The sequence below is a fragment of the Lynx rufus genome, unplaced genomic scaffold (genome assembly GCF_022079265.1).
Source record: "Lynx rufus isolate CCGP_SWC_20201006 ecotype Redwood Valley unplaced genomic scaffold, mLynRuf1.p SCAF_44, whole genome shotgun sequence".
Taxonomy (NCBI): Eukaryota; Metazoa; Chordata; class Mammalia; order Carnivora; family Felidae; genus Lynx; species Lynx rufus.
In genome coordinates, this window is record NW_025814861.1 from 1,279,668 (window position 1) to 1,299,360 (window position 19,693).

Sequence of the window (19,693 nt, forward strand, 5' to 3'; positions counted from 1 at the left end):
CTGGTGCGGGTCGGCGCCTCGCCCTGGCGTGGAGACTCCGGGCCGGCAGGGGGCGCCGCCTCCCAGACGGGAGGCTCGGGCCGGCTCCGGACCGGCAGGGGGCGCTGGGCTCGCGGCGGCGTGGCGGGCGCCCGGCAGGTGGCGCTCTGGCCGCGGCCGAGGCGGGCGGCGGGCGGCGGCGGCGGCGGCGGCAGCGCGGCGCTGCGGCCGGCTCTCGGGCCCGGGAAGCGGCAGCGGCGGCGGCGGCGGCGGCGGCGGCGGCGGCGGCGGCGGCGGCGGCGGCGGCGGCGGCGGCGGCGAGAGCGGAGGAGGCGGAGCGGCGGCGGCCGGCGGCGGGAGCGGCGGCGGCGGGGGCCCCGGGCGGGCGGGAGCGCCGCTGGCCGAGCGCACAGGCCGCGGCCCGCGGAGCCCGCCATGCCGGCGCGGGTGTGAGGCGCGGCGAGCCAGGGCCGAGGCGAGCGGCGGCCGCGCCGGCCTGTGGCCCCGCAGCGGCCCGGCCCGGGCCCCATGAGCGGCGGCCTCGGCCTCCGGCGCAGCCCGGAAATGTCCGGCAAGCTCGAGAAAGCAGGTGAGCGCGGCGCCGGGCGGGAGGGGCGGGCCTGCGGGGGCGCGGGCGCCGGGGCGAGCCGCCGCCCAGGCCTGGGGCCCCGCCGCCCCGCCGCCCCGCGGGGGCCGTCTCGGCGCGCCGGCCTGCTGGCGCTCCCGGGGCGGCGGGGCCGGCGGGATTCGGGCCCCCGGGGCGCGCGGGCAGCGGGACGGGAGCCCGGGCGCGCGGCCGTTCTTGCACGGCGGGCGGAGCCGAGCCCCGAAAGGTGTCACTTCTGCCGAGCCCCGGGTGTACGTTGAACCCGAAGCAGCCGCTTCGCTGGCTTCGGAGGAAGCAGGCAGGATGTGTCTGGGCGCCTTCGGGGCTCGCTCGCCTTCCCCGCTGGCGCCGCGCTGAGCTCCGGCAGCGGGGCCCGGAGGGAGCCTGCGGGTTTGGGGGCGATGATAACCTCATCTCTTTGTGTGTTTCCTAGAAACCTCGGAGAGCTGCCTTCCCATCATCGGGCTTCTGCCCGTGCTGGGGGTCAGGGTCCCCAAAGACTCCGTTAGGGCCGTGCCTCCGGGGTGCGGGTGGGGGGCCCGGGGCGGCTCTGGCCAGCGACCCCCTGCGGGGCCAATCCCTGGGTCCCAGGTGAGGTGGGCGGGCAGGCCAGGGCTCCTGTGCGGGGGACACCGTTGCTTGTCATCGCCTGGGCGCCAGCCTAGCTTGGCGGCCGAGTCGTGCAAGGCAGGCTTTTAGGGGCTGCCGAGGGGCAAGTTGCATTGATTTGGGAAGTGGCGCCTTCTGCCCAGGCGGAACCCATATACTCTTCTGCGCTGGGCCTCAGGAGGGGACTCGGAAGGGGTGGGGGGTGGGTGGGTGGGGACTTGCAGGCTGTGGTTTAAGCACAGGAAGGAAATTTCTGTCGCCTTTATTGAGGGTTTTCTATACATCCGGCTCTGTGCTGAGCACCTTACAAGTGTTGCTTAGTAAATCCTTGCAGGTTCTCGGTGGGAGAGGATTTGATGGTGGTTTTACAGGCTCAGGGCCTCTCAGTGAGTTCCTACGGGCTGGCCACCCAGCGAGAGGGCAGCTGGCCATCCACTGCGGGCCTGGCTGCCTTCCTCAGGGGCAGGGCCCTCGGTTTCAGGGGCTGTTTCTTGGGTATTTCTCTCAGCTTCTCATCAGGGCCGTGCCCAGTGACCGCAAGCTGCTTCTCGGCACACGTACCATTCCAGAAATACCTGGGGTTAATTTGTGCAGCGTTTCTCAGGAGCCCCATGAATAGTGTCTCCGAAGGGTGCTGTTGGGCAGGTCAGATTGTTTGCTTTAAATAAATAAATAAACGGCAGGGTTTTCTCTGCTTAGGATGCGTTCATTGTCAAAAACGTGAGAATCGAGGAAAAGGAAAAAGCGAGCTGAAAAGCACGTGTTGTCCCGCGGACCGCCTTCCACAGCGCAGACCTGTCAGATAAAATGAGTCTTCAGTTGTGTGCTGTTACCTAGAAGGGGGGTCCTAAGGCCAGTTGCTTTCAGCATAGATTAGCCCCTCGCCCTCTCTGGGCACCTCCTAACGCGAGGGTCTGCCTCAGACGGAGACACCAGTAAGCGCCTTCAGAGAAGCTTCTCTGAGGCAGGGAGGGCCGGACCTAGCCTGACCCCGGACTCCCGGGCCACCTGATAGGCACTGCAGCCAGAGCCGGGGCCTGGGGACAGCCAGGGAATGGGGGAGGCCCTGGAGGGGACGGGGCTCGTGCTGGGCTCCGAAGAGAGGGTGGGAGGGATGCCCAGGTGGAGTGGAGGTGGGGGGGGGGAGGGCAGAGAGGAAGGGGCCGACCCAGGGCCGCGGGAAACTCGGGAGGAAAATGCGTTGGGTGAGAGGCAGCTAAGCGAGAAAGTTCTGAGGTTGGCACCTTGTGTGGAGCTAGCGGGAAGCCCGTGGTGTCTACGGCCTTTGGCTGTGCCTCACGGTCGTCGGGGAAGATGGGGGCGCCCCTGGAATGAAGGGTGCGTCTCCCTGGGGGTCCCTGCTGGTCGTTACAGGCGCGCTTCTCCTTGCGTTTGGATGAGGTTCCTGTTGGCGTTTTCTAAACAGCCCTTCTCCTAAGTCACCAGCAGAGTGTTTCATTCCAAGGGAAGGGCTTTGGGTGCAGCAGCGACTCCTGTTAGCAAGTGAGTCCCTGGCAAGTCATAGAGGCTGAAGAGTCACTCGGGGTCTCTGGGGGGGGAGATGTTCTGGGGTCTGCCATGTCGCCCTTCAGTATGGTGACTCAGCAGTGCCTGGCTGGGGGCGGGGAGGGGCTGGGGGAGGGGTACGCCCACTGCCTTCCTCCCAGGGTCTACCTGCTGTTTCTTTGGGGACACGGAAAGGCAAGCCTCAGTTCGTGCTGTCTCCGGTCATCTCTGCTCCCAGATCGAGACGGTCTGGGTTCCAGAGGGCGGCAGAGGGTCAGCTGGCTGGCCGGTCGGGGCCTTGTCCGGTTAGCTTTGGTGGAGGAGGGCTGATGTTAGAGGGCGGAGGCGTATGGATCAGGGAGCAACCCGGGGTGAGCTTGTGCGGAGGGAGGCCCGGCAGAGAGAAGAGACTCTGCCCTAGGAGCCCAGCGGGACTAGTTCTGAGCGAGGGCACCGGCAGGAGACGCGTGTGGCCGCTCCAAGGCCACTTTGGGGGAGCCGGGGAACACGGTTCCGGTTGCACGCAGGTATGATGGCGTTCAGTTGGTTCACGCTTAGTTCCAGCAAACACATCGTGTGCGGACGGTTGATGCCCTGCGTGTCTGGAACTGAAACGCCTCTCTTGCCTATGCGCGGAGGTAGCAGGCTGGTGGCTCCGGGCTGGCTTCTGTCCATAGATGTGTTGTGTTTGAGCCATACGCGTTGCCGAAGAAAGAGGAAGGAATTGATGGCCAGCCCTTAAAAATCAGGAAATCGCTCACATGTCTCAGATTTCTGGTTCTCTTGAAAAATGACAAACTCTGGTAACTCTAAGGCCTTGTTTCCTACAAGGTGGCGGGGTGGGGCAGGGGGTGGGCGCCACTCCCCCCACCAGCCACGTCTCGGATTCCTGTTTCCCACTTGAGCCGTTGACATTTGAGTCTGCAGCCCCTTCCTTGGAGACACCATTTGTGTGTGTTCGCGTTTCATCCGGACTTTGAAATCTTTGCCCCATTCCTCCATCGATTCCTTCCTCAGTCGCTCTGCACCAGCTCTGTCCGGCTCCGCACGAGGCTCCGGGGAACTAGCGTTGAACTCAGCAGACATCAGTGCACCCAGGCCCTGGCCCTGGCAGTGTGGGGAGCACCGGAGAGGTCAGGAGGGGTCATGTCAGACTTAGGGCGGGGTCAGGTGTCAGGCGGCTAGCTCTGTGGGGAGCTGAGATTCAGGGTGAGACTCAGAGGGTGGGGCGTGTTAGCAGGGGCACAACGCAGGGATAGGGAGGAAGGGGGTTCTGGTTTTACTGACCGCTCATCAGCGTCTCCCTTGCTCGTTTGTGCATCGCAGATGGTTTGTCCAGCATCTCCTAAGGGGCCTGGACTTGTTCTGGTCCTTGGAATACAACCCACCACCCCACCCCCTCCAGGGCCTCACCTCCTAACTGGGCAGATACTCAGAATAGACACCGTGAGAACGTAGACTGTCACCGAACCCCCCGGCCAGTTCTACAGGCTCCCTGTGACCCCGAACTGCCCGCCGGGGCTGATGTGGTACACGCTCCCCGGTGCGCCGCCTGAGGACAGAATAAATACGGCGTCTCAGACTCCAGTGTATGGTTTTCAGACGTGTGGAGAGGCTTTTGTTGTAAATTAAAAAGCAACATTTATCCCGACTGCGTGCGCGGTAACTTTTCGTCGTTGCGCTTCTTCCTCAGAACAGCGGAAGAGTACGAGTGCCGTCCCACGAGGCCGTAGCAAGTTCTTGTGGGTCAGCACTCACTGGGTTTGGGTCAATTTTAAACTTCTTTCAGATTTTACACTTCCTCCTCCTCCCCTCCCCCCCTTAACAGTCTTTGTGGTCAAGATGAATCCAGTCAACGCATACAACATTTTTGTGGCTCCCGGTAGGCCTTCATGCACTCACACGTGCAGCTTACCCAGTCTGTCCTCGTAGGCAAACGCTGGGACGCCTCACGGCACGGGGTCCGAAGAAGACCGGCCCTCCCAGGGTCCCGGTCCAAGAGTAACATCAGAATGGTCTTGAACATGTCTGCAGCGTCCTGTCCTTCTGAGAATGCATCGAGAGACAGCCTCCTTTCACTCCACCCGCGGGACCGTCCTGGGGGCTGGGTCAGGGCTCATTCTCCCTATTTTGCGCCTGAGGACAACTAAGATCCAGGAAGGTGTGGGGGACCGAGCAGGCGGTCTCCAGCTCCCTGCCCGGCCACCGTTCCGCCTTCACAGAGCACCGCTTAGAGCCTCCCATGGTGCTGGGCACACAGTAGCTTCATCTTGATTCTTGCTCATGTTTCTGTTTCTGGTCTTCCCTAAGGGGGGAGGGAAACAACAACAACTCAGTTAAATAAAGGTAGGCCCAGCGTAGTCTTTAGGCTGCGTGTGATGCTAATAACACTGACAACATCAGCAGTCCTTGAGGGAGATAAATGGCATGGGTGTGGGCTGCGTTTCACAAAAGCAGCCACCGCGGCCCCAAATGTTGCCTGGTCGCCTGCACAGCTGTTGGCAGAGGTGTTTTGAATGGGATTCCTCGTGGCCGACAGACCTGATGGGAGGCCGTAAAGATGAGTCATGTGTGAGCTTGCAGAAAAATCATTTCCCAAATTAGCCCGGATTGGAGAATGCCCTGAGCACGGGGCTGGGTCTTACTTCAGTCCAGCTGGACGTGTTCCCCGTTGCCATGATAAGATGACGCACTGGACAGAGTGCTGCCGGCTGCCGCGCCCACGAAGGATCCGACCGGGCGCCTCGCTGCTGGGACAGGTGTTCCCCTGATTCGTCACCCACCTTGCCCCGAAGGCTGTTTTATGATGAAAAACAAAACCCACAGTTTGTGAATTCTTAAGGGATCTGTCATCTTGGTTCTAGCCATTTGTTTCGGCCATTTGACTAAGACTGAGACCTGTCATTGTGAGCTTGGGCGACTCTTTCCCTTTCCAGGGTCTCGTTTTCTCCATCGGAGCTCTGAAGGCATGAGACTCTCAAGTTAGTGCTTCTTTGTTCTGTTTGAAGGTGGCAGGTCCTTATCTGCCATGGATGAGGGCCATCAGAAACTTTGAGGACCGTGAATCCTTCCTGTTCAGCGGTGGCCCCTGAGGATCCTCCTTGGGTCCTCCAGTGAGCAGTGTGAAAACTTACTTCCAGGATGCACTCAGCCTTCTCTTCCAAAACCAGCCTCCTCTGGGCTCGTCGTGCCTTCTCTTCCCCTAGCAGATCGTGAATTCCATGGGAAGGCCCCAAATAAAACACTTGGGGAAATCGGTATTGTTTAGCTCATCCAGAAACCTCACTTTCCTTTCTGAAAGTTAAAAATCAGCAGATACTGGGGCGCCTGGGTGGCTCAGTCGGTTGAGCGTCTGACTTCATTCAGCTCAGGTCATGATCTCATAGTCTGTGAGTTCGAGCCCTGCGTCAGGCCCTGTGCTGACAGCTCAGAGCCTGGAGCCTGCTTCGGATTCTGTGTCTCCCTCTCTGCCCCTCTCCCACTCATGCTCTGTCTCTCTCTGTCAAAAATAAATAAACATTAGAAAAATCAACAGATAGGGTCCTGACGAGACCATTAGCTTCTTGGAGGAGTGTGCCTGTCTGGTCCCCCACGAGGTTGCCATCACTGTGCTTAGGATATAGATGCTCACTAGCTACTCGCTGGAAGAATGGAGGAATTTACTTGATACTATCATAGGATGAACTCAGGTCTCTGATTCCAAGTCTCAAAATTATTATTTTTTTAAGATTTTATTTTTAAGTAATCTCCACACCCAACGTGGGGCTCAAACTTGCAACCTTGAGATCAAGAGTCCCACAGTCCACTGACTGGGCCAGCAGGTGCCCCAAAATTATCTTTATTTTTTGTTCCTTTTTCATCTCATTTTAATTATTTTAGAGAGCACGCAAGCAGCGGGGAGAGAGAATCTCAAGCAGGCTCCACACTCAGCCTGGAGCCCAATGTGGGGCTCGATCCCACGTCCCTGGGATCATGACCTGAACCAAAATCAAGAGTCAGACACTCCACCGACTGAGCCACCCAGGCGACCCCCAAAACTATCTTTAAATGGAGCTTCTTCTGGGTTTTGAATTGCCAGTGAGGATGTTTCTTGGTGAATTAGTAGGACCACTAATCTTATCAGGATATGCGGACAGTTGTGGGCTTGTGTTAACCAGATACGTTGATCGTTGGTCGCTGTTTTGGTGTAGTTTTCTGAAAACTCCCGGGAAGGCTGAGATCAAAGTCTCGGAGCACTGTTGAGGGAGCTCTGCGACGACGTGGTGAGAGACTGAGCCACGCTCCCCTCTGAGCCTGCGACCGTCAGGCCATTGATGTTTGTGGTGGCTGTGCGGGACTAGGGGACACACGGGGACAGTCCTCTCAGGCATCCGAACAGATGGGACTTGGCCTTTTATTTCCAAACCGTTGGCAGGTGCCAGTTCTGCTCAACCTGCTCCCTGCAGCGGCGAGGCCCTGATGCGAGTCCTTGTCTCTACTTGTTATTTTCTCAGTCGGCCTCTGGGTGTTATTTAGGACGAGCCGCCTGCACCGTCAGCTCTGTTTGTGGACTGTTTGTGAGTACACGCTCCCTGGGGGGCCAGGAGAGGTGGGCTGCCGGGGCTCTCCTGGCTCCCCCTTTCCTCTTCGTCCAGGGGCTCAGGCAGGGTGTCTTACGTCCCGTCCTCCTCCTCTGTGAACGAAGATGCCGTGCAGAGATTTACCTCCCGGATTGAAAGTCTGCTGTCTGATGGCCACCATCCCTGTCTCTCCCCACCTTTCCTTCCAGGCTGTGGTTTGGGAGGTGGGTGGTGGAGTCCCCACCTGCGGTCGGACTGCGTCTTCCTGAAACACCGTTGCTGCCTCTTCGCAGCTCAGACCCTCTGTTCTCATTAGTTCCCGAAAGGCGATCTTGCTCCTTGCTTTTCACTGGCTTTTTGTGATCAGGAAACCGCCCTACTTGTAAAGCATAGAAGTGGGGCTGTCAGGCACCGGGTGGCCTGGGTGGCCTGTGGTCCTCCCCGGGCCGGAGACAAAAGGGCGGAGTTCACACATTTGCTTTCTGGTTTTTCAAACATTTATGCCATCGGCGCGGACTTGACAAGCGTGGCTCCCGGCCGCACGCCATGCCGTTCAGAGTGGCGGCAGCCCGTGGAATCCCTGAGCGGGGCTTCTGCACGCAGCCTTTGGGAGGAGGCAGGCGTGGATGCGGAGTGATGAGGGAGGAGGCAGGTGTGGACGCGGCGTGAAGAGGGACAGTGGAGTCTGGTGCGGTGTGGTGGCTCCAGCTGCCCCTTAGTTGGCCCGAAACTAGCAAACAAAACCCCAAAACTTCTGGTTGGACACAGTGGTTGTGTTTATTTGCTGCTTATGGATAATCACGTGTGCCTCCTTCCTGCACGTGGCTGGCCGTGAATACAGAGATGGGTGATTGTACACGGGTCATGGAAGTGGCTACTCTCAGCTCCTCCTTTCAGCGGTAAACACAAGAGTCACAGTAGCAGCGAGTTTCAGTAACGCTTCCCACGTTACCGTACCAGGCCCTGTGCTGCGTGTTTTACCCACGTGGTCTCATTTAATCCTTACAGCGGGAGGTTCTCGTTCAACTGCAGGAGGAAACTGAGACACAAGCTTTCCTTTTTTTGCATGGGATCTTGAGATCCGGAACAGCTGAGATCTGCCGGTGGTCATACGCTGAGTGGGGGCCAAGTTGGGACTGCAGCCCATTTTTCTGTATTTCCACTGGCTGTGATGACATTATTCTCTCGACTGTTGTGACTTGGGCAAAACTGGGCCTCTGCATTTCCAGGGACCCCTCTGCCACCGAGGCACTGAAAGGGCCACTAATGAATGCCGGATGGGATGTTGGGAGAGACAGTGGCCCTGGCTCTCCTGCTCTAGCTCACAAGGGGGCCAGGGAGCCCTGCTTCATGCTGGGTGGGTGACCTTGGGCAAATGGCTTAATCTTTCTGAGCTTCTCGCACCTCTGTTGTAACCTGATGAGGTGGCCAAACCCAGCCCAGAACTCTTTCTAATGCTGATTCTTTGTGAGCAATATCAAGGGGGGGAGTTGGATGTATTGGGGTTGTTTTGTTGGCTTTTAATGACACCGATATTGTGTGGCACTTAACTCTCATCACGGTAAAACTTACATAATTCTTCATAGCTTTCAAAACACTTCTCTAGACGTGGGTTTTGTGTTTCTTTTTTGCTGTTGTTTTTGGGTTTTGTTCTTTGGTTATCGTAAGGTATTGGAGTCATACAGCGTTTTTCCCAGTTGAAGAGAACAGCAGTTAACAGTTGCTGGGTACTTCCTGTACGTCAGATACCGTGCTAGGAGCTTCCCCTTTAGATACGTGTGCGATTTCATGAGTTCGGTTCTTATAAGAGAGTTAAATGGCAGGTATTGTGCCCGTTTGACAGTTGCTGAGGAAAGGGAGGCAGTAAGACGAGAAGTGGCTTGCTGAGGTCATGTGCCGAGTGAGAGGCAGAGCCAGCTGGGGACCCTGGGTGTTTTTTGTTGCTTCCCTTCCCCTCCTCCAATGCATGTGTCCCCTGGCCCCTCTGAGAGTCTGGGTCTGGTGCCACCAGGAGGCTGGCCTGGAGCCGCCCGCATTGTCTTTTGTCTGGAGTCCCCTGGGGCTTTCCAGCATCTCAGGGGATGGGGAAGGTGTTTCTGCATCTGTCTACAGGTTTTCAAAGCAGCATCTGGTTTCTCAGAGGTGACTTAAAAAGTACATTTGCCAAAAATATCGTAGGGGAATCTGCTTTGGACGTGAATGGCGGGAAGAGGCCCTTGGTTAAAACAGCTCTCTGCCCACCCGTCCGTCCAACCATCTATGCGTCGATGGCCGAGCGCGCGCGGAGTGCCAGGGCAGTGGAGGGTGCTGGGAAGATTAGAGGCCATCTGTGCCTTTAGGGAGTTGACAGTCGGGCCCCCGCCTGTGCTGTGTATGTGCAGGGGACTTTTGGCTTAGGCTTTCATACTTTCTTGACACTCGTTCACGTTAGGAGCAGCCTGGGCCTGGGGCTGGAGGTCGGGAGACCTGCCTCGTGGGCCCTGGGTCTGCATGGAAGCACCGTCCGCACGCCTCTGAGCCCTCGGGCTCCCCGTCTCCAGAAAGGCAGGATGGACTCCGTGGGGAACAGTGGCGGAGGCTTGGGCTTCTGAGTCCGATGGCCGTGGGCTTGACTCCGGCTCCCCCATACAGTGGTATGGGATGTTGGGCGAGTCGCCGTGCCTGTGTAAGCCTCGGTCCTTATCTGTAAAATCGGGAGGATCATAACCACGCCTGCTTATGGCCTCCAGGGAGGGTTAAATGAGACGACGTACCTGGAGCATATTAACAGAGTCCTGACACAGAAGTGCTCGTGAGCGTTAGCTTTTGTTCTCCCCGATGTCCCGCTCTGCTCAGGGTCTCTCCCCCCACCGTTTTTCCCCCTGAATTTGAGAAAGCTGAGTTCCAGAGAATAGGTTTGTATAACTAAGTGATAAACCTCCAGAAAGATCATTTATAGGAAGGATAGGTGGCGTTTCATTTCAGCTGCAGGTGGCCCCCGCACATGCAGGGAGATTGAGGAAAGGCCTGATGATATCGTCTCCTACGTCTGTGCAGAAGGAGTAGGCCTGCCCTCCTGGGTGGCAGCTTATCCCACAGCCAGAGCATGCCTGCAGGTGTATTCTTGCTTCCTCCCAAGAGACAGCACCTCAGTCTCTCCTTGCAGGGGTGACTCTCTGGACTCATTAAACCATCTCTGTTCAGCTCTGAAGGAGAACTGATCGCAGTTGGTGCTTTTGTCTTGTGACAGCAGCATTACCGCAAGCCGTGCAGGGTCCTCTTGGGCAAGTAGCTTACAAATTGCCTTGAGTGCCACAAGCAGGTGATTTCGTACCCTTTATTTTTCCTCCTTGATGAGTTTTCACAGTTAGGATAAATTCAGAGGTGCTGACGTATTGTTCTGAGTCTCCCTTAACCCGTGCTGTCCTGGGCTTCTGCGATGTGTGTGTGTGTGTGTGTGTGTGTGTGTGTGTGTGTGTGTGTGTGTGTCTAGTCTTAGAGGTTTGTCAGTGCAAGCTCGCTCAGAGCACAGGGCTGTTTGCACAGAGACCAAAGCCCAGTCAGTTCTTTTCACTTTCTTTAATCATTGGGTCCTGGAGCTACAGAACCTCTCACTTAATTAGCATAACCACACTAATTTGGGCTCCTGCCTCAGCTTGTCAAGAGTGCCTTACAAATAGTAATTCTCTGAGCTCATCCGAAAACCAAAGGCAGAGATCAAAAGCATGCTTTTCTGCGTGCTCTGTCCTTGTTTTTTCTGTTCACTGGGAACCGTCTCTCTTAATTACCCTAAACGTGCAAGGTTATAGAATAAATACAGTTTTTATATGGGACCAAGATAGGAATTGGGTTAGGGACCTGGACCACATTTCGGCCCTGTGTTGCAGGGAGCCCAAAGTGCCCTGGTTCCAGCTTGGTAGGTGAAATGTTCCTACCGGTGAGGAAATCGTGTGCACTAAAATCACCGTGGGGAACATGTGAGTTGCTGTCGCTAGGAATGCTTCGAACAGTGACATCTTTGGGCGATGGAGAGGGACACTCACTGGCCTGAGTGTCTGGAAGTGCCACAGACCTGCTGTGCCTCTGGGGCAGGCCACGATCCCTCCCCGAACCTTGGGACTGGAGGGGTGATTGCTGAGTTGTTTAAGGTCGTAAGTCCTATTAAGGATTTGACAGAAGCTCAGTAGACCCTGTCCCCAGCGAGAAAGATGCATTTATGTGTGGACGTGGTTTTACCCCTCTAAATTGCTGCTACTATAGGATAAATAATAATTAGCAAACACTCCACGTCTCGGAACGCTTGAATGGAATCTCACGTATCTGAAATAATCAGACTTAGTTTCTCCCACTTTAGTCACACCTGGGTTCAAATGACTGTTAATCATTGTATATTCCTGGAGTTTGGTGAGGGTTCTACCAAATGATGCTTGTAAGCTGCTTAAGCATAATGTCTATGTGGGTAAAGGAGAAACCCTTTTGCCTTCTGCATGAAAACTTTTTTAATTTACATGCAGTAAAATTGACCTTCTTTGGGGTATACCGTTCGTTGTCTTGAGCTGTGACTCATCTCTAGACTTGTGTAACCTCTGCCACAGTCAGGATTGAGACTTGCTGCCTCTTTGTGGCCAATTCCTTCCCCCCCCCCCCCCGACTCCTGGCAGCCATGGATCTGTTTCCCATCCCTGTAGTTTTTGCCTTTTCCAGAATATCATGTAACATGTAACTTTCGGAAAATGGCTTCTCTTACTCAGTGTAGTGCCTTTGAGATTCATGCAGTTGTTCTTATCGGTAGTTTATTCCTTTTTGTAGCTGAGTTGTATTCCATTGTATGAGTATCATCAGTGTTTATCTGCATAGAATTTTATCTTGGTTAACTAGGTCTGTTTCCTGGAAATAGATAGGGATGGCATTTGACCGACAAAAAATCAAGCAGCCCAATTAAAACATTTGAGTAGACGTCTCCAGAGAAGATCACAAATGGCCAATAAGCACATGCAAAGGTGCTCAACACCATCCGTTATTAGGGAAATTAGGGAAATGCAAATCAAAATCACAGATGCAACGTCACACCCACTAAAATGGCTGCTTTCAAAAAACAGAAACGGAAAATGACGAGTGTCGGTGAGGATGTGTAGAAATTGGAACAGTGGGTGCGGGCCGCCATCCTTTCGTATGCACGGCTCTGGAGGCGGATCTCTGACCCTGGGGCTGGGGCTGGTGGAGACCAGCCTCGGGTCCAAGGCGCCCTAGCGCTCTAGTTTTTGCCCTCGTGCGGCACAGTGGTGACAGAGATGACATACGGAGGCCACGTGGACAGGGAAAGGCCCTGAGACTAGATGGAGGGAAAGTAGGGACCCACTTGCCCCCAGGAACCTGGTGACTCCATCCCAGTGCGGGGGGGGGGGGGCAGTCATTGAGGTCGGTCAGCCATCTGAGCGGTTCCTCGTTTCCTAGAACAGAGTTTACATCGACATCTCTGTGCTCAGCTCCAGATTCTCTCAGGCTCACCTGTTGTATTCAGTCCAGCCATTGCTGCCCAGATCAGTTCTGCACAGGCTCCAAACAGCTGCTCATAGGTGTCGCCCAGGACCTCTTTGGGGCTTCTCCTTAATGCTGCAGTGTGGGAGACTGTAGAAATCTGCTTGGCGTGCACAGCCCGGAAGTGCCAGGGACCCCACCTCTTTGAGGCAGACTTTGACCAGCGCAGATGAGAACCAGTGGACCCCTGCTTTCCCTTTCATCCGCAGGGCGTCAGTCCAGAGACACAGTACCTGCCACTTCCCAGAAGGTCCGAGGGGTTAAGGAACGGATCTTTGTGGTGGACAACTTGATCACGCCCTCTTGCGCTTCCCTGTCCCTCGTTCTGCCCTCTGAGACCGCACTGTTCCACTCTTCACTGGGGTTTGCACACTAAAAGAAAGAAACTGGAACCATCGTGCACTGCTAGTGGGCACGTAAGATGCTGCAGTTGCTATGGAAAACAGCATGGCGGTTCCTCCAAAACTTAAAAATAGAATTACCATCTGATCCAGCAATTCTGCTTCTGAGCGTGAGGAAATAAAAGCAGGCTCTCAGGAAGACATTTGGACACCCAGCTGCATAGCAGCGTTGTTCACAGGAGCCCAGAGGTGGGAGCAACCCAGGTGTCCACCGAAGGACGAGGAGATCGACAAAACGTGGTCGTACACACACGGAACGTTACCCCGCCTGAAAAGGAAGGAAATTCTAACATGGGCTTCATCGTGGATGAACCTTGAGGACGTGATGGCCAGGTGAAATAGGCCGGTCGCAAAAGGGCAAATACTGTGGGATCCCGCTAGCATGGGATACCCAAGAGTGGTCAAAATCGTAGAGACAGGAAGTAAGCAGGATGGTGGTTGCAGGGGCTGGGGGAGGGGAGAGCGGGCGGTTACTGGTCAACGACGCCTTGTTCAGGCCAGAGGACTTGTGTGGCTGTATGGTAGTCACATATGTGACGGGATGAATGTGCGTGTTGCCACCGAACTGCGCACTTAAAAATGGCCAAGGTGGTGAATTTTATGTTACGTGTATTTACCACCACTCATAAAGACTTACCTACAGTTAGCATGTTTTTCAGTACTTAATCATTATTTAACTTAAATGTCTTTGCGAGTTGTATTAAAACGTTGAAATAATCATGGCACAAGACAGCTGTGTTACTGGGCAGCAGTGCTCATGGTAAAAATGACTTCTCGTTTCATTAATTCATCTGAGCTGGGAGGAACCAGACGTAGTCTGTAAGCACCTGGTGGGACAACCATGCTTGGGACTTCAGTGACGACTCTAACTGGGCGTGTCCCCCGAGGAAACCTGCGTGATTATGAGATGCTGGTTCCTGTGGGGCAGGAGGCGTTTAAGCCAGGGTGGATCCCGTACCCACCCGATGTGGATCTTGTCGCCTTGGGCCTGCGCTGCTCAGCTGTGCTGGGCTCCTGCAAGGACCCTCACAGAGAGAGGGTGCTGCCCAGGGCTGCCCTCTGGCAGCCTTTGGTTCCCACCTCTGTCTGCCTGAACAGCTGAGTCCACGGGTGGCCAGCGGAAGCGCAGCGGGGGCCAGAGCCCGGTGGGTGTTGTGGGTGTTGTGGACTGGCACGGGGTCAGTGCTTAGCGCGCGTCCGCGCTTGATGAAGACTCTCGCGCTCCCCCGTGGCTTCCATCCGAGACTGCCTGGATACCGTTGTTGGCACTCACTCTCTGAGTTGACAACACAGATGGCATTTACTCCACCGTTTGGCAGGATTCCAGGCTATTGGTCCCATTCATGAGAAGGTATCACTGACCTGGCGGGGAGGGGAGGATGATCTATGCAGAAGCAAGATCACGGCTGTTCCCGAGAATTTTAAGGCCAGGCAGACTCTGTTAGATGGAATGGTGCCTCCATTGGGGAGCTGCCTCCTTGAGATTGCCACGAGAGGGTCTCTGGTCCCGTGAGTATCACTGACCCATCTCTGTGAGTCCGGGATCACAGGCCGTCGCCGTATTGTTTTGGTAATACGGCACCAACACACGTAAGGCATGTTGTCGGTTTAATAACGCTTCTTAGGAAACAAAGAAAATACGTTAGCAACGTAGATTATAAAAGAACACCCCCGGGGCGCCTGGGTGGCTTAGTCGGTTAAGTGTCCGACTTCAGCTCAGGTCACGATCTCGCGGTTCGTGAGTTTGAGCCCCGCGTCGGGCTCTGGGCTGATGGCTCGGAGCCTGGAGCCTGCTTCCGATTCTGTGTCTCCCTCTCTCTCTGCCCCTCCCCCGTTCATGCTCTGTCTCTCTCTGTCCCAAAAATAAATAAATAAACGTTAAAAAAAAAAAAAAAAAAAAAAAGAACACCCCTGATTTCAAAAGTTAAATTGTGAAGAAATATACATCTCAGGTTCAGGGAAATACAATGCGAAGCACTGATTCATTCTTTTAGCTGGTTTCTTGAGCACCCAGAGTCTACAGTTCATGGCACTAGATGCTGGGTCGGGGCGATACGGAAGCCCCGGCCCCTGCTCTCACGGAGCTCAAGGCAACTGGTTCAGCCCCTGCGAGCAGCACCCAGCCGTTGAAGAGTCAGACTCTGGCGCTTAACAAATGGAGTCCTGTTCTCGTCTCACAGTTAGGTGTCTGGACACCAGAGGAAACTTACCTTGAGGATCACTGTGCTCACGTAGACTGTGACAGATGGGGTGACGATCGCGCATTCTGGCTTACACCTGCTGTCCTGGCACAGTTATTAATAGCATCCTCCCTGCCACTGTCAAAAATGTCCTGGTTCGGATGGGAAAACACTGAGGGAGGCATCATTTACGACTGCTGGGTTCCACATTTGTGCTGAAGAGGGTCTTGGTTTGCAGCGAGAGAACTGTTTCAAAATAGGGTCTGTTCCAACGCAGGATCAAGCCCACAGAAGCTGCGGGAGGGTCGCTGAGTTGATTTGGGTCCCATTCTCCCTGTGGGCACCTGCCACTCCGTATGTTCTAGTTACTCAACTCATGGAAGCATCAAAATCTGGGACAGTCTGGTTTAAAAAACAATAAACATGTACATACAACAATCAGAACGTGTTTTCCTTATGATCACAGTCAGGTTAACCAGATCTTAAGTTCATATTCTTCGGAACGGATAGAAAGGATGTTAGTGTTTGTGTCGAGTCTTACAGAGGAAGTTGGAAAAATAATTACATGGCAACACTGGTCTAGGTGAAGGTGGATGGAGATTTTGTTTTCTGTGTTGCTATAGAAATGTGTATGGGAAGATTGAATTTTTATACAGTTTCATTTTTAAACAGTATTTTTTTAAGTTTATTTCTTTTGAGAGGGTACACCCAGGAGTGGGGGAGGGGGAGAGAGACAATCCCAAGCAGTCTCCACGCTGTGAGTGCAGAGCCCCCTGTGGGGCTCAAACCTATGAACTGTGAGATCATGACCTGAGCTGAAACCAAGAGTCAGGTGTTTAACCAACTGAGCCACCTGGGCACCGCTAAAATTTCATTTTTATTTAAGTGATATACCTGATGTTTAAGGAAAACATTTAGAAAGACAGGACACTCTGTATTTATGATAAATTGGTAACTCGCAGCCTGTTTCATTAGCAGGTAGTGATGGCAGGATCTTCTGGGGCCGGGTGGTCCCTGTCCTGAGGACCTGTAGGTATCCCCAAATCCTGCCCACCTTCTGTGGTTGGTCTTGGATTTTAGCACACGGAGATGCTGGGCTCCAACCCCCGGTATCTGATGCACTAGATCTGGAGTTGGGCTGAGCGTTGGCGTTTCTAGCGAGTGGCCCCGTGATGCTGCTGCTGCTGGTGGGGCGGCTGAGCGGGGGACACCCTCTGGAACCACTGCTTAGAGTTAAGTGTGGAGCGGACGGAAGGGTCCTAGGAATCTGACCTCAAGCGCCGCCCTTAGGATAGTGTAGTCGTAAGGCTGTGGGACGGGACTTCTGTGATCGATGCCAGGAGCCGTGCTGTGTGCATATGTTTAATCATCTCAGCAGCACTGCAGGGAGGGGGTGGTGGCCTCACCCTGCAGATGGGGAAAGGGAGGCCTGGAAAGGTTCACGTGACTCGTGCAGCTGCCACGTGGGAGAGCCGGGTCGAAGCCACTGCTCGGTGCCGAGACCCTTAGAAAATGAGTAAGTGTCAAAGGCCTCACAGAGCGAAGATGATTCTGGTCCCACAAGCAGGAGTGAGCAGCCCGAGAGTGACCGTGTGGACACCGCTTCCCCGGCACTCTGTGCTCTCGTCCGCGGTGGTCTAATTAGCGCTGACAGGATGGCCAGAAGATTGGCAGTTGTGGAGAACCTTGGATGACTCTCACACTAAATGTATACTGTGCCTCGGAAGATTAGCTAATTAATTAGGTTGACACATTACTCATCGTCAGCAAGACGTCTTTAAACTGCACATCTGCAACTTGAAGACCAAATGGTACACTTTAAACTATGTTTAAAGTCACCCAGCGTTCACTTTAGGACTTTAAACGCATCGTGGTAAATGTTTACAAGCTACTCCTGAATTGTCTTCACGTGGACGTGTCCCAGTAACATGAAGGCACGTCCCTCTCAGCCCTCCTTTCTCGGGATCCTCTCTTCCAGACTCTCAGTTTTGGAATGTTCTGGGGCTGAGTCCTCTGCTCTCTTCCCAGGCAGTCTCAGGCCCGTGTCTCTAAACGCCACGCAGATACTGGTCATTCCCATGTGTATGTTTCCAGCCCCAAACTCTCCCCTGAACTACAGACTGCCCACTTGCTCTCTGTCCGGACGTCTCGCAGGGGTTCTCATGTGACGTGCACAGACCAGAGCTCGTGGTTCTCCGCCTCACCCCCCGCCTCACCGGCTCCTCCGGGGTGCCCACAGCAGGAAATAATGCCGTTTTTGATCTAAGCGTTCAGGCTCATCCCTGACTCCTCCCCCAACCCACGCCCGATGTATCCGTAAGTCCTCTGGGGCTTGCTTTTTGATGTATCCCCTCCACTCTGGCACTTGTTCCGGGCCACCACCGTCTCTCCCTGGACTGCCGAGGCCCCCTCCTTCCTAACTGGCTTTTTGGTTTCCACCCTTGCCTCACGATCGTCTGATCGGCATTCATTAGATCAAATCAGGCCTGTTCACGATTGTCAGATAGCTTCCTGTCACGGTGTGAGGTCAGCCCAGAGTCCTTGCCATGGCCTGTGGCGCCCTGTACTCTGGCCCCCGAGCAGGCTTTCGAGCTTTTCCTTCAAGTGTTCTTGGAACATGCCAGGTGCACTCCTGCCTCAGGGCCTTTGCTCTGGCTGTTCCGTCTACCTGGAGCGTTCGTTCCCCCGGGCGTGGGGTGCGCCTCCCGAGAGCCCGGGTCAGAAGCCGCGTCCGCCATTTGCTGGTTACGTACCTTGGAAAGTTGCTCGCCCCTCCTCCTCGTAAGTGGGTTTTCTCATCGGAGAAGTGGAGCCAGCATCTGGGCCGTTGTGCGGCCCTGACGGGAAGCCCGGTGATGCCAAGGGCCGGGGAACCAAAGCTCTTGTGTGTGTTTGTGCCCTGACGCCTCCAGGTCCAGTTTGCATGGCACTCGGGGGCCACTCCCACCTTTCCTGTCACTCTCCCCCCACTGTCCCCTCAGCCCAGCCTTTTCGTTTCCCTTCTTCTAACGTGGCACTTACTTGCTGCTTTTCCGTGATCTTTTCCCTCGTCGGGAGGTAAGCTCCTGTCAGCCACTATTTCACCAGAGCCCAGGAGGCCTCCTGGCACACAGCTGAGGCCCACCGATTTTTGTGGACTGAGCAATGAAAGGCACATATTGGGTACAGACTCAGCCTCTTACTGGAGAGGGGTGTGCTTCTCAGAGAGCTCGGAGGGCACAAGCAGATAGCCCTGGTGGCCCTCCCGAGCCCCTCCCACTCAGGGTAGAGGCCACAGTGAGCCAGCTGCTTGTCGGGCTGGGGGCCTCTGTCTCTGCAAGTCAGGAGCTGTAAGGGGCAGGAGGCCACCGATCCCGAAGGCCTGGAGAGCTGGTGGAAGATGTGGGCCCTCTTCTGACACCGCTGTGGTCCAAGCAGAGCAGAGATTGTGGGACCCCTTTACGGTTGCCCATTGACCGTCTGCTGGGTGTTGACTGTTAGGTTTCTTTTGCATAGCCGGAGAGGAAGGGGGGTAGGGTACAGTGCCGGTAAGCAGGCGTGGGTTTGGGCATGGTGTTGAGCGTTTGGCCAAAGTTGCTAGGCCCCAGCATGGAGCATGTGGGAGAGAAAGGTGGGAAAGGTAACTTGGGGACCAGACTCTGCAGGGCCTTGAATGCCAGTCCGGGCACTTGAGAATTCCTCCTGTAGGTATCCCAGGAAGCCTCAACATTTTAAGAAGTGTTCTCCACGCATATTTACACTTTTCCCAAGTATTCCAAATATCATGAAGTAAGCGGCAGAGGAGAAAATTAATTTCTGTTCACTTTAAAAAAGTAGTCTCAGTCTCAGTTCCAAGTGGAATTATACATTTAGGGGTGTGGGCTCTCTCCCCTTCATGTCCCTTGGGCTACATTTAATTCCTGGCCCAGTCCTGACTTTGAAAAGAACAACAAATGAACAGCTTCTTCAGAAGGCCGGGTGCTGGTTAGCAGAGAGGGGCCTGCTGTGGCTGCCCTTCTCGAGTAAACCAGCAGGCCCGGTGGAGGTCCTCAGAACCCAGAAGCTGGCTCACGGGGATGCCTTGGAATCTGAGGTTCTGACCCCTCGTGGTTTGCAGGTTAGGTTAGACCCCAGGAAAGATGGAGTGGCCGGCTTTACTTTAGGGTTCATTTCTGTAGAGTGTCCCTTTTAGGCCTGCCCGGATTGAAACAAAGCAGCCTTGTTTTGGATACAGTATCAATATTCAGTGAGGATTAGTACTTTGTTGTTGTTGATACACCCCTGCCAGAAAGAAGGCAACTGGCTGGATGTGGAAAAACACCAGACTGGGAGTCTGTGACTTGGGTTCTCTGGCTG

The 19,693-nt window shown here is 55.0% G+C and overlaps 1 protein-coding gene across 4 annotated transcripts in view; it reads left to right on the forward strand.

Moving 5' to 3' along the window:
• Positions 1–469: 469 nt before the first annotated feature.
• RAPGEF1 (Rap guanine nucleotide exchange factor 1) overlaps positions 470–19,693 on the forward strand; it is a 133,213-nt gene continuing 113,989 nt past the window's right edge. For 2 of the 4 annotated variants that reach the window (XM_047098156.1, XM_047098157.1), the window contains exon 1: positions 470–568. In XM_047098156.1, the coding sequence (XP_046954112.1) occupies positions 508–568 (61 nt within the window). In that variant the 5' untranslated portion in view covers positions 470–507. The remainder of the gene's footprint in view (positions 569–19,693) is intronic. The other 2 variants (XM_047098152.1, XM_047098155.1) reach the window with 1 other exon arrangement.